Source organism: Quercus suber, unplaced genomic scaffold, assembly GCF_002906115.3.
Source record: "Quercus suber isolate HL8 unplaced genomic scaffold, Cork oak 2.0 scaffold_27, whole genome shotgun sequence".
NCBI lineage: Eukaryota > Viridiplantae > Streptophyta > Magnoliopsida > Fagales > Fagaceae > Quercus > Quercus suber.
In genome coordinates, this window is record NW_027069492.1 from 133378 (window position 1) to 148645 (window position 15268).

The 15268-nt window shown below is 34.3% G+C and overlaps 1 protein-coding gene across 1 annotated transcript; it reads left to right on the forward strand.

Moving 5' to 3' along the window:
- The first annotated feature begins 12865 nt into the window (after nt 1–12865).
- On the forward strand, nt 12866–14878 carry LOC136065588 (uncharacterized). Its single transcript, XM_065769031.1, has one exon. It carries the CDS (start codon nt 12866–12868, stop codon nt 14876–14878), a length of 2013 nt encoding a protein of 670 aa, XP_065625103.1.
- The last annotated feature ends 390 nt before the right edge of the window (nt 14879–15268 follow it).

Below are 15268 nucleotides of genomic sequence, written 5' to 3' on the forward strand. Positions count from 1 at the left end.
GCAAGCACGTCTAACTAGTGTTAATCTAAAAATGTAATGCGAACTTACTTGATGGCCACTTGGCCAGCTTGATAAAGCCATCAAATCACATTATATTAGAATATATTATTCTTCATCCTACGGAAAAGAAAATTTCAAGGCGTAAAAAGACAAAAAAGAAAAAACCAAAAAGCCATCAATTTGAAAGTTGAAATCGATATGTATTCCTCAGAACTCGAGAACGAAAGCTATAGAACAAATTTTTTTTTCTTCTTTTTCAAATAATCTGGTCGAGATTATTCCACAAAATCACATTTTTCATGGTTCATAATTTTCGAGATAAAAAGTGAGCAGAATAAGTGTTAAAGGAAACTTTGCTTTTTAAAAAGGATAGTAATTATGAAAGAATCTAAATCTAATATATAGGATATAGCATTTGCTATGCAATATGGTACGTGAGTGAGGCCAAGTGTGGTTCACACTCCCCTATCATTCGCGTGAACATCGTCACGAAAGCGACGGTTTACAGTTTACACTCCATGTTCAAAAAAGGGTTGATGGACTGTTAAAGAGTTTAGAGTTATAGACTCCTCTGGTTTACCCTTCTTCATCATATCATAATCATATATACCAATAACATTACGGCATTACCATTACCATACACACTCTCTCTCTCTCTCTCTTTCTAACTTTTATTCTCTCTCCTATTCTGCATTTCTTGTTTTGATTCGTATTTTCCTAGTACATCTGAATCTGTCCAAACCTCCCATACTCTTTTTCAACAAAGCATTATTCCATATCTTCTTGGCTCTCTTTCTTTTTCCCACAACCATTTCTCTCTCTCTCTCTCTCTCTCTCTCTCACAACTTTCAACTCTCACCATTCTTACTAGTTTCTGGTTTGATCAGCATAGCCCTCAAAAGGCTATACAAATATGAAGGTCTGATTCCCTCTATGGAATATAATTTTTCATCTCTTTCCTGTTACTTTATTTTTATTTTTATGAAATGATCCAAGATTCACTTTTGAACTTTGATTCAATTCTGATTCTTCATGAACTTTAATGGGGTTGTTTCTTTTTTTTCTTTTTCTTTTTTTTTTTCCTTTTTGGCTTAGCTTTTAATAGAATCTTATAATTAAGGCATGTTTGTTGATTTCTGGGAACAAAAAATTTTGATGGCAGAGTTAGATTTTATTGTTCATTTGTTTTTTTGGTTTTCCTCTTTTAAGGTTTCAGAGTACTTAGGAAAGATTCTATCATTTTTTAATGTACTTTTAGCTGTGTCTAGATTTAGAATATTAAGTTTCAGTTATGTTTGATTCTTTAGTAGTTAAAGAGACTATCAACGGATTTGAGTGAATCTAAACTAGATCTGTGTATTTGTTCTTCCAGAAGATTGTTTTGAAGCTGGAATTAGATGATGACAAAGCCAAGCAGAAGGCCTTGAAGACTGTCTCCACTCTTTCAGGTACCAAATCAGTATGCAAAACAAATTAAATTCAACAGGGAGACAAAAAAAAAAAAAAAAAAAAAAAATGTTTTTAAAGAAAAATATATCTTCCATCTATTACGTTTTTATGATAATTAAAAAAAGAAAAAAAGAAAATGAAAACATGAAAAGGTGTGGAAAACGCTTTTTTTTTGAGAAACAAAAGGTGCGAAAAAAAACCTAATGCATACTTTTTACTCTATATTATATATTAGAATTTATGTCACATATTGATTTGTCTACTTGTTACACATGATTTTGCTCATTGAGTTGCTTCTGTGGGCATACTTGGTTTCCTGTCAACTTTTGAGATTATCGGTGCAACGTACATGCCAACAACCATAGTTTTTTTGACAAATAAATAAATTCTTCATCAAAATTTTTTTTTTTAAATGCTTTTGTCAAAAAAGTTTAGCTTTCTGTCTTTTTGTCATATCTTTTTATTTTTTTTTATATATATAAAAGAACTAAACGAAGCCTTTTGAAAAATAAATTAATTTTTAACTTTTTATCGCACAATTTAGTATAAAAAATAAGCTAATTTTTAGCTTTATTAAAATCTTTCATATTTTAGCTTTTCTCTTTCTGTCTAAGCTTTTAAAAAAAAAATCATAATAAAACTAATTTTTAACTTTTAATTACACGCTTAATATAAAAACCACCAGAAAACTTTTATTTTTTATTTTTTATTTTATTTTATTTTATTTTTATTATTTTATTTGTTTTACGGGAGAGTAGTAATTGAGGCTGTGTTAAAACTTATGATGGAATCGCTTTTTCATAAAAGGTCAAGGGATTTATGAGAATAGGGAAACATATAGTACTTTTTTTTTTTCCTTGTATATGTTTAGGAGTCAAAAGTCTCATATTTTGATCTCTGGTGGCGTCTAAAGGGATGCGTGGATAGTTGAGATCGACCCTTAGGAGAGGGAGAGGCTAGGGGGTGGGTTTGACTTCCCTATACCAAAAACAGAAAAAAGAAAAGAAAAAAGAAAAAAGAAAGCACGGAAATGCTGCATCTAGCTAATATGTGGTCTAATCAATATAAGTGCCATGTTGTCGCATTCAAAAAAAAAAAAAAAAGTGCCATGTTGTCACCCATAGCACATTGTTCCCAATTAGTATCTTTTTAGCCTCCAGCAATGTGTGTCGGTGATTAAATTATGCGTGTTAATTGAGAGTTAAATGAAAATGTATTTAATACGTATTAAATGATTTTGTATGTATTTTATAAAATTAATTTTTTTTTTATAAATTATGTTTAGATATTATTCGTATACGTAAATCAATTAATTATTGATATATATATATATATATTATAAACAGTATAAATTATAATTCATATAGTCAAACTATTCTTATATTAATAATTTTTTTAAAAAATAATAACCAATATTTATTGGTTTACATGTACTAATTTATTATAATTCATTTTATGTTTTTCCTAGGATGGTTCTTTTTATATCCATACAAAATTTTATTTCATAAAATATATAAAATATCATTTACTAAAATACTAATAAATATTTATTTATGAATTATAATTTATACTGTTTATNACCTTGGTGAGGAGAGGAATTGAGGTGGTCGGGGGTGCAAGTGCTGATGAGAGTAAGAATGAGAGAGCGAAATATTAGGATGTCTGTCATTTGTTGTGGAATTAGAGACAGAGAAGACTGAACAGTATAGTTCATAGTTGCATTGGATTGAGGTTTTAGTGTTCAACCCAGCTACGTTTTGATTGAGCTCAGGCCTTTTCTCAGTTTTAGTTGCTACATACAGATTTAGGGGCCTTTATATTTGCCAGATATGGCTGTGCACGGTGGCTCAAAGATAAACTCAAAAATAATTTTTTATTCCATCTCACATTAAAATACCATTTCTATTTCTTTTTCCTATATACTCGATTTCAGTCATTGACTTTCTCATATCAAGCTATCACTCCTCTCTCATATTCATCAAACTCTCACCTCTGCTGTCAATTCATCATCCTCTACCGCCGCCCACCCAAAGCTCACCACCGCTCCATCGCCACTGAAGCTCACCATCTCCAATTCATCATCCTTCTCCCTTTCCTTTTTTCTTCCTTCTTCCACTCCTCACGGGCCCAACTCCCCTGCCCCACGCCGCCGACCCACGCCAACCCATCTCGCCCTCGTCCGTTGTCCCCAAGCCCTCTTTCTGTCTGACCCATCTTGGCCTCTCTTTTCTGTTTGGGTAACCAATTTCTTCAAAGCTTGCCTGTTTATTTACAGGTGAGTTTGTCTCTGTCTTCTTCATCATTTAATGCTTAGGGTTTTGATTTGGGTAATTGGAATGAGAAATTTTTTCATGTCAGTTGGGAATTGTTTTAGTAAAAAAAAAATTATATATATAATTTGGGGTTAAAAAAAATATTATTGTTGTAGGGTTAGGATTTGTGGCCCAAGCCCAAAAACAATAAATTGCAGAGCATAGTGATAGAGCTAGGTTATTTTTTTTTTTTTTTTCCTCTCTCTCTCTCTCTCTGAAAGTTTGTTTACTAGTAGAAGTGTAAAGCTGTAAATGCAAAAATAGTTATTTATTTGTTACATGAATAGCAACCCCATTGTCCATAAGCGTGTCCTTTGGCTGAATATTGTAAAAAATTGAGTTTATTGATGATATAGGTAATGTTCAAAATTTTTTGGAAAAATAAAGAAAGATAGTGAATTTCAGCAACGGTATTGTTAAAATTAGAAGAAAAAGTATTTGAAAGAGTAAAGATAAGTGACATGATGGAGGAGGGAGAAAAAATTGAATTTCAGTAATGAAACTACTGAATTTCTTACTATCCAAAGCTGCTGGCCAAGTGAGTGTGAAGTGCCCAAAGTGCTAGTGTTAGGTGGAGTGTCCAAAGGAAAACCAATTGTGGCAACTAAGTTGCCAAAATTATAGAGAAGAAAGGAAAGAGAAAATATGATTTGTGGCAACCAAGTTGCCGAAATCTTAGGGAGAAATTTAAAAAAAAAAATTGCGGCAATTGATTTGTGGCATTTTATATAACTAAAATTGATTCTCTGATTATTATAACACATAATAAATAATTATTATAATGCATTTCACATGGCATGGGACATTGCTAGTAGTTAATAAATATATATTCATGCATACCATCCGCTAGTAATTAAAAAAAATATATTCATTCACAAGACAAGTCAGATTATTCTAAAGCTTATAATGGCCAGATCTCTCTCTCTCTCTTAAAGTCTTTGGTACATCATTAAACAGATATGTATCTTTTATTTATTTTTTACATGTTAATTAGGCCATTACAAGATCTATATATGTCAAATGCAATGTATGAAAAGATTAAGCAAATTTATAGGAATGAGAATCATTAAAAAAAAATTATGTATTTCATTTCTTTTGGTGATGCATATATATTAATAAGTAATCAGCTATGCAAGTAGACAAGCATCCAAGGAGGGTTCAAATCTCTTTTAAATGATTATTTGTTTAACCAAATAGTAAAATACAAACCTGTGCTTCTGTATTCCAGTTCCACATGAGGACCCTGGCTGTTATTTGCATACTTTATATATTAAACCACAAGTGCATGTGATAAAAGTAACCGAGCCGCATCATTTGTACTATGTTGTGATTCAACCTCGGTTGTAGTTATTATTTCATGTAAACATTCTACGTGAAATTTCAGCAAAAATTGAAGCATTAAGGGATATTTCCACCCATCAGTAAGTTTCAAGAGGAAAAAAATGAACAGTACTTCAACTCAAAGAAAGCTATTTAGAAGTCTCTAGAATCAAAGACAGCGTCTCTCCTTTTCAATTTTATATATCCTTAAATCATCTTTAAGCAAAGTTGCCAACCTTAATCTCCAGCATTATCCATCCACGTCATGAAAGAGACAGTAGAATTGACAAGATGACATGACAGAAACCAAAGGTGGTTAGATGATGCTTAGGCCCCGTTTGGTTTGCCATTTTAAACAACATTTTTTAGTTTTTAAACAGTATTTTACGCATTTCAATACATTTTTTTACCCACACATATTTCAAAAAACTATAAACAACAATTTTCAAACTACTCTACTAAACATCCCCTTACTCTTCGGCAAATTTAAAGATCAGTTATAGATACTAGTAAAACATAAACATTACTAGTTATAGATAATTACTGTACAATTACATATGGATCATCACTTGTACAAGCTCACTTCAAACGATCTTAATTTGTTAGACAAAAATCTTTTATGAAGAAAAAGTCTTCTAGTGAAGCTTTCAAGTAACATACGTGCAAGCAAGAACCATGAGAGCTTTTACCTCCTATCACCCCAGTACTACTACCTGTCGATACCAACACAAAGTTAATCTTATCCACAGTGGTAAAGGACAATCCAAAAGATTTTTATTTTTATTTATATATATATATATATATATATTTTTTTTTATCAGAGACAATCTAAAAGATGAATCATTCGACNGTATCTTTTTATACATGTATACATAATTGCATATAAGAATACAATAAAATGTTATATACATGTGTGCGCCAGCACACACACTTTAATCAAGCCTCATGTTCATGGACTTCTTCAGAACGCATTATTATTTTCTTTTCTTTTCTTTTACTCATTTAATGGTCAAGTTTACTATTAGATAGCAAAGAGTAGTCAATAATAGTGGGTTATATGAAATCCAAAATAGAAACATAGAAAAAATAAATCATACATGGAAGATAGATTTGTGTGATTCACCTTAGACTTTAAATGATGAAGGTGTCAAGTAGATATTTTTACTAGAAATGTGGATATCATGAAGGTGGTAGCACAAAAGTTTTCATAAAATCCAAACCCTAAATATACCCAAAATTGAATTCTTTTGATCTTATCACAACTAGTACTCACAAGAATTCCAAAATTTATTTAAACTTGGTGTGAAAGACTAAAATTGCATGTGCGTTGTCTCTTGAACTCTTTCCAAAGAAGAAATCCAAGAAAGCCGAACACATACACATACTGTATATATATATATATATATGCTTTGTGTTGGCATAAAGTGGTTTTGGTAATACCACATATATGCCATGAGTTATGATCTCCCATGGCTCATTCCGACGAACTTTTAACCACCAATAAACTAAATAGCTTTTAACATCTAAAACATCAACAATGTTTTCCTGACTAAATGCGAACTATTTATGAACAATTTATTTGATTTACAAGCCTAATCCTTGGTACAAACTTTTTTTTTCTTTCCTATTAGCTTCCGTCCTGTGAATGATTCATCTTTTAGATTGTCTCTGATAACAATGTCACACTTAATATTATACATAGCATCTTACAATAGGATTTAAGGGCACCAATCCTAACAGACACATCAAACACTACTGTTTAAATTTCATCAGGTGTTTTATATGTTTCAAAATTATGAAACATGCTACAGTATCGTCTCAAATATGAGACGGTATGGACACAAATGCCAAAATTTTTTATTCTTTGTTTATTCACCAGGTTTTCTCTCTCATTCATTCTTCACTCTGACTCTCTCTCTCTCTTTTATCTCATCTTTTCTCTCATCTTCGTTCTTTTCCCTCTGCATCTGAGTTTTTCTCTCTTGCTGATCTCGCCGAAGCCGCCAATCTCATCGTTGATCTCGTCGATCTCGCCGGAGCCACAGTCGTCCACCACAGCTCCCTCTTCACTCTCATTCTCTTCCTCTCTCATCCTCAAGCCGCCTGAAGCCAATCTCGCTTAAAGCCACCTGAAGCCGCTGAAACCGATCTCACCTGAAGCTGCTTGAAGCCGATCTCGCCGTTGATGTCTCCCGCCTGAAGCTGATCTCGCCGCCTAAGCTATGGGTTTGTTTGATTTGGGATGAGTTTTGAGGTTTGTGAATGTGGTGGATTGTGGGTTAGTTGTGGCAGTGGTACTATGGTTGTGGTGGCAATTTGGTGGTTGTGGCAGCAATTTGGCAGTTGTTATTGTTGTTAGAGGAGTTTAATATATTATTTTAATGTAGTGAAAATATTATTTTAATGTATAGAAAGGAAAAATAGAACATCTGATAAATGGTATATTGTAAAATGACATGCGAAAATGATAAAATAGGTTTTTAGTGTGTCAAAATGACATTTTTTATAAGAGAGCTAATGAGAATATTCTTACTAGTTCCTGCTTGATACATGTGTTTAAATAACAATTTTTAGTTTTTTTTTTGAAAATATGTATTGGTGAAAAAATGTATAAAAATACGTGTAATATTTTTTAAAAACTAAAAATATGTATTTAAAATAGTGTACCAAACAAAGCCTTAATTACTGTGCAATAATAGATGGATCATCAGTCATCACTTATACAAGCTCACTTCAAGTGTTTAAAATGGTGTACCAAAAATCTTTTATGAAGGAAAAGTCTTCTAGTGAAGCTTTCAAGTAACATACGTGCAAGCAAGAACCATGAGTGCTTTTACCTCCTGTCGACCCCGGCACTACTACCTGTCGATACCAACATAAAGTTAATCTTATCCAAAGTGGTAAGGGACAATCGAAAAGTTTTTTTTTTTTATTTTTATTTTTTATTTTTACCAGAGACAATCTAAAAGATGAATCATTCCACATGACGGAAGCTAATAGGAAAGAAAAAAAAAGTTTGTACCAAGGATTAGGCTTGTAAATCAAATAAATTGTTCATAAATAGTTCGCATTTAGTCAGGAAAACATTGTTGATGTTTATTTATTTAGAAAAAGAGTTAAACCCAAGCCTAAATTTAGGTGTTGATTGGTGGTTTGAATAAGTTCGTCGGAATGAGCCATGGGAGATCATAACTCATGGCATATATGTGGTATTACCAAAACCACTTTATGCCAACACAAAGCATATATATATATATATATATACACACACACATGTATGTATGTGTTCGGCTTTCTTGGATTTCTTCTTTGGAAAGAGTTCAAGAGACAACGCACATGCAATTTTAGTCTTTCACACCAAGTTTAAATAAATTTGGAATTCTTGTGATGTACTAGTTGTGATAAGATCAAAAGAATTTCAATTTTGGGTATATTTAGGGTTTGGATTTTATGAAAACTTTTGTGCTACCTACCTTCATGATATCCACATTTCTAAGTAAAAATATCTACTTGACACCTATCATACATTTAAAGTCTAAGGTGAATCACACAAATCTATCTTCCATGTATGATTATATTTTTCTATGTTTCTATTTTGGATTTCGTATAAACCCACTATTATTGACTACTCTTTGCTATCTCAATAGTAAACTTGACCATTAAATGAGTAAAAAGAAAAGAAAAGAAAATAATAATGCGTTCGTGAAGAAGTCCATGAACATGAGGCTTGATTAAAGTGTGTGTGCGCGCGCACACATGTATATAACATTTTATTGTATTCTTATATGCAATTATGTATACATGTATAAAAAGATACTTATATATAGACTTGAGATTTAATTTTATAATTTTGTAAATAAATTCATAAAGTACTAAATTATTATTTATAAATTTTAATGATATATATAAGTAGTCCATTTAGTAATAAAAATTATATATAATGGTTGGTGAATATTGCTTTTATAAGTTTATAAAGGAAATTTAGTTTATCTAATTAATTTAAATAACATAACTTAAACTATAATCTTACTTATTGAAAGGTCAATTAGTGTGAAAACACTAATACTTGTTTATACCCCCAATTTTAAATTATGGCTTAATTGCTTTTACTCTAACTTATCTAAGTGCGGAATAAGAGTAAATGAAACACAATAAACTGGAACTACTCTCTAAGACATAAGCATATACAATTAATAATAGATGTAAAGCTTAAAGGGTAAGGGAAGAGAAATGCAAATACAAGATAACACCAAGATATGTTATCAAAGAAATAACTGAAAAAGTCGATTTTTGGAACATCAAGTTATAACGAATGTGGACTTAGAAAAAAAAAAACATTTTTCTAGAACTCAAGTTCTTTGTAAAGTACTCCAGAATTATTATTATTATTATTTTTTATTTTCAGTTCGCTATAACTCGATTGTCCAAATATTGAGTTTTAAATTGAAATTTGATTGTTAGAAAATCAAATTTTAAAACAGAGACATTTTCCTAGATAGTTTCAGATATGAGATATTTTGTTGAAAAATTTTGGTAAAAGGGGCAAATGCCCATTTCTCCAACCCTACTTGGTAGTTAACTTACTGATGTCACCCAACACCAATTTTAGAACTTTTGAACTCTTAGTTCATGAATTCCTTGCACAAACTACATATGTGATCACAACTAGATACTTTGACAAACTCCAAGGATGCCCTTGAAGATATGAACACCATAGAAGCATCATTGGGATTAAGGCTTTGTGTTTTCAAGCTTTGATCTCACCAGTATGAAAGAATCGATAGAACGTCTTTTAAACCTCACAAGTATTACGGGAAAGAAGTTAAAGATTTTCTTCCTGAATAGCTTAGGATTTTTGCCTCTAAAGTCACGCTGAAAGTCCTTATATATAGTAGACTTGGTAGGGTTTCTAAACTCATGACATTGACTTAAATTAAAACACATTAGAAAATTGAATCTACAATCAAAGCGCTGTCGAAAATCCTCTTTCAATTGTCCGAAAAGTGATTGAAAGTCCGTCCTCTTTCAATTGTCCGAAAAGTGATTGAAAGTCCGTTGAAATCTTAAGTGCAATCGATTGAGAGTTTGATTAAAAGATAGTCGAAATATACCAAATTATCTTCTTTGAGCTACATCTTAACATGTCTGATCTTGGATAGTTGAATGACAGTTACAAACACATCAAATATTGTCATGAAAATTTTCAACACGTGAATAAGTTTGAACTTATTCAATAAGAAAATCAACCAAGAAACATATAATTTAGTTTAGCAGTGACCTAAAGTTTAGTTTATGTTCAAAATAAAATTAAACAAACAAATTTTAAGCTTTTAATATTCAACTCGGCTCAATTATACCCCAACCACAAGGCTCTTGCCGAGCAAAATGGTTAAGAAGTCATCTTACTCCATGTAAGCTTATGCATTACGATATTTAGGGGGGAAGCAAAAAAAGTCTAATGGTAAATGGATAATGAAAGAGTAACAAAAACAGTGTCTAATGCATCAAATAACATACAAACTAAATGAAATGAGTTGATTAAAATTGATTCACCACCGCTACTGCCACTGCCGTTTCTGCTGTTGCTATTGCTGTTGTTGCTGCTGCTACTGCTACAGCAGCTGTTGCTGGTGCTGGTGCAACCATTGCCGTTGCTGCTGCTGCTGGGGCTGCCGCCGCTGCTGGTGCTGCTGCAACTGCTGCTGGTGCTGCCACAACTGTTGCTGCTGCTGTTGCAACTGTTGCTGTTATTGTTGTTGCAACTGTTGCTGCTCCTGCCTCATGATAGCAAATAATTACCCTAGTAACAATAATATATTTTTTTAATTCCAAATTATATATACATTTTTTTTACTAAAACAATAATATTTTTTTTTAATCCCAAATTATATATGTACAATTTTTTTGACTAAAGCAATTTCTCATAAAGCCACGTGATAACAAATAATTTGAAACAATAATATTTTTTTAACCCCAAATTATATATACACAAATTTTTTTATTACTAAAATAATTTCTCAATCACCATGATAGCAAATAATAGCAAATAATCATCTAATATAACAATTGTTGGGGGGGGGGGGGGGGGGGGAAAGGGGGAGGGGGGGGGGGGGAGGGAGATTTGGAGGAGTTTGGAAGGGTTCTAACCCCTCATTTTTAATTCCCCAAATTGGAGAGATTCGAAGGGAGAATAGAGTATCAAAATACTTGACCAAATGAATTACCAAATTTACCCTTACTATATTAATAAAATTACAAACTATGAAAAGACTAATTATTCTCTTCCCCCCTTCTCCCTTCCTTAATTTTAAAAACATCCAAATAAAGTGAAAAATAATCATTCTCCTCTACTCTCTTCTACTCCCCTCCCGCTACTCTTGTCTCTCTCTAAACTTTCAAACATAGCATAAGTGTTAGTGTAGGTGGACTCTTATTATTTAAGGTTTGAGCCCGGGATCTATATATGCTAGACCAAAATAAAATAAAATAAAATATTTGTGCTCTTCAATAACACAAGGCTTGAATGGAGTGTGTGCCTGTTTAATGGAAAAATTTTGTATGTTCAAATTTGTCATTACCACTGGTTCAAGTTCATATTTTTATACTTTCTCAAAAAAAAAAAAAAAAAGTTTCATATTTTTATATACACTAGTTTTATCCCGTGCAATGCATGGCTTACTCAAAGACTTGTATGTAAAATTAAATAAATTTTAAAAGTGTTACTAAAACTGAATTATAAAATAAATAAAAAAATATTTTAAGTTATATAATAAATTCATATTTTGCAAGTTTTACTAAAAACAAAATATTATAATAGATTATTTAAAATAATTTATAATAAATAGTGAAACTTAATTTTTAATGTTGAGACCATGAGTGGGATTTTGTTTAGTAAAATTATGAAAGTATGAGGTTTAAAGTGATACATTAATATGGAAAATCATGCAACATTTTTGTTTTTATGGGGTGGAGAAATGGGATAGTAACTGTGGGGGGGTAAAGCACAGCCATACGTAGTGGGCCTAAAACCTAAGTTAAAGATTAGTGTATGTTCGAGGAGGATAAAATTGTCGAGGTTTATTTCGCGTGAAAGAAGGATACATGGAGACGAAGAAACTCCGTCCGAAGAGAGTATCAGTGTTCCGAAGAGATGACTATCCTCAGATGAAAGGATTTTGGGGTCATGTAAATATTTGGGGGGTTCAAATGAGTTACTAGTGACTTCAGCAATTTGGATAAACTTTAGACACGCCTGGAGATAAGAGAAACGGAGAAATATCTAAAAGGAAAAGCTGCCACCACCGTATTAAATGCACTGCAGCAACTTTTCTGGCTGCATTTATGTGGAGAAGACCTCTAAACAGTACAACTTGCGCTACCGTCATTCACAAAAGCTAAGGGAGATACATGACATGACATGCACTCAAGTAGGGAGCTGGATAAAGAACAAGTGGACGATGGGGATGGTAGTGGAGGAAGATATATAAAGAAGAAGGGTTCCTAATGAGGAGGGAGGTCGAACTGTAACAAAGAGAATTGTAACCTGTATCCAATCTATCATAAGTCTCTTTGGACTTGAGCTTACTTGGTCTTTACGTGTACTTTTATGCTGGTTTATACTTGTATGCTGTGATCAACCGTTGTTAGCTCCATAGTTAACCTAGCTTTATCACCCACGCTTTACAAATTTATTGTTTTTGGGCTTGGGCCACAAATCCTAACCCTATAATTGGCGCCGTCTGTGGGAAGAGCTTGAGTATAAGTGGAAGCAACAGCAGTCGATAATGGCTGAACCAAGGCAACAACCAGCAGAATCCGGGGCGTCTCAACACATAGACCCTTTTCTCAATTTGGAGCAAAGACAAAATCGTGAAGGCAGTGTGCATACTATGCACCCTGAGCGAAGTCAACCATATGGAGGAAGTCACGTGTCTTATGCAGAGAAGAACATCATGCAAATGGAAATTGAGAGGTTAAGGAGGGAGTTGCGCCATGCAAAAAGAAAACGTATTTCTTCGCATTCTGATAAGGATTGGGATGACGAGCAAGATGTCACTTACGAGCAGAGGTCTCGAACACCAATCAGTGAATCCTTCTCATACGAAGAGGAGCACCATCGCAAAAAGCAACTTCGGAGCCCATCACGTGGAGGGGTAGGAAACGATGCTATGAGTAAGGCTCTGAATCAAATCTCTAGGTCACCTTTCACGCACAGGATCGAAGAAGCGAGACTTCCTCAGCGTTTTAACCAGCCAACCTTTACCATTTATAATGGTAAAACGGACCCTGTGGAGCATGTGAGCCACTTTAATCAAAGGATGGCTGTCTATTTCAGAGATGAAGCTCTGATGTGTAAGGTCTTCCCCTCTAGTCTTAGACTGGTTGTAATGAGGTGGTTCGACAGCCTGAAAGCAGATTCCATCAATTCCTACCGAGAGCTCACTCAAGCTTTTGATTCACGTTTTGTCACATGCCGAAGAGTGGCCAGACCCTTGTCTTCTTTTCTATCCTTGAGCATGCGTGAGGGTGAGACCCTGAAGGCGTACTCAGATAGGTATTGGGAGATGTTTAATGATATGGAAGACAACTTTGATGCAATGACCCTTGAAATGTTCAAGCTTGGCCTCCCTACTGACCACGGTTTAAGGACGTCCTTATCTGGTAAACCTGTTACTAACATGCGTCAACTCATGGACCGTATTGAAAAGTACAAAAGGGTTGAAGAAGATCAGCAACAAGGGAAGGGTAAGGACAAGGTTATCCCCCAGGAGAGGAAGGATTTCAGGTCGGATCGTTACAACAACAACAAGCCACGGAGAGATTTCGCTGGGCAGTTAGGATCAACAAATGCTCAAGCAGTCAATAAAGTGTTCAAGGAGCCAATCCACCAAGTTTTGGAAAAGATCAAGAATGAACCATTCTTTAGGTGGCCGAGTAAGATGGTGGGGAATCCTGAGAGGCGCACTCACAATCTCAATTGCCAATACCACCAAGACCATGGGCATACCACTGAAGAATGCAGAAGTTTGTGGGATCATTTGGACCAATTAGTCCTCAAAGGCAGGTTGAGGCATCTCTTGCATCACTCTAGTGGCCGAGGAGGTCAGATGAATTCTGAGCCCGAGAGGAATGATTCTGCGAAACCTTCATTAGGAACTATTAACGTCATTTTTGCAACACTAGGAAGAGCAGGGTCCTGGCCGTCCAAGGTTATGTCAGTACCTCGGTTACCGGCATGGGACTTTGGTGGAGATCCGAGGAGCGCTAGACCGATTGTCCAGCCAGTTTTAGGCTTTTCAGACGAAGATAAGGTTAGAACCATTCAACCTCATGACGACACTTTGGTAGTCACCCTCAGAATCGGAGGATATGATGTGAAGAGGGTAATGGTGGACCAAGGTAGCGTGATGGAGATAATGTACCCTGACCTCTACAAGGGGCTGAACCTCAAACCTGATAACTTAACACCATACTGTTCTCCCTTGGTTAGCTTCGAGGGAAGAATTGTCACCCCGAAGGGCCAGATACGGCTGCCTGTACAGACTGGCTCGGAAGTAGTGGAAGTAGACTTCATTGTCGTAGATGTTTATTCCCCTCATACAGCAATTGTAGCCAGACCTTGGCTACATACGCTAGGGGCTGTTTCCTCGACTCTACATCAAAAAGTTAAATATCCATCCGAATGGCAGATTTGTGAAATCCGTGAAAATCAATCCTCGGCCAGACAATGCTTGGTAGCTGCCATCCAACACAAGCCCGAAACTGAGTCCTCGGTCAGGGCTGAGGGAGACTTATAGCAGTTAAAAAGTCGGGTGTCACCCGTCAAAGATCTTGATAAAGGCGTTAGATGCGAGGATTTGGTAAAAGTTTTAATTAGGGACAATCCTGAAAGGTTCTTCCAAGTCGAATCTCAGATGCCTCAACCAGAAAGAGAAAAGCTAATTGATTTTCTTAAAAGAAATATTGACGTATTTGCCTGGAGTGCTTACGAAGCCCCAAGAATAGATCTAGAGTTCATTTGCCACCATCTGAGGGTCAACCCACTGATTGTCCCCAAGAAGCAACCTCATCGGCGGCCATCTAAAGAACATGCAGATATAGTCAAAGAAGAAGTAACGAAACTCAAACAAGCTGGAGCTATTAAAGAATTTTTTTACCCCGAGTGGTTAGCAAATATTGTGGTGGTG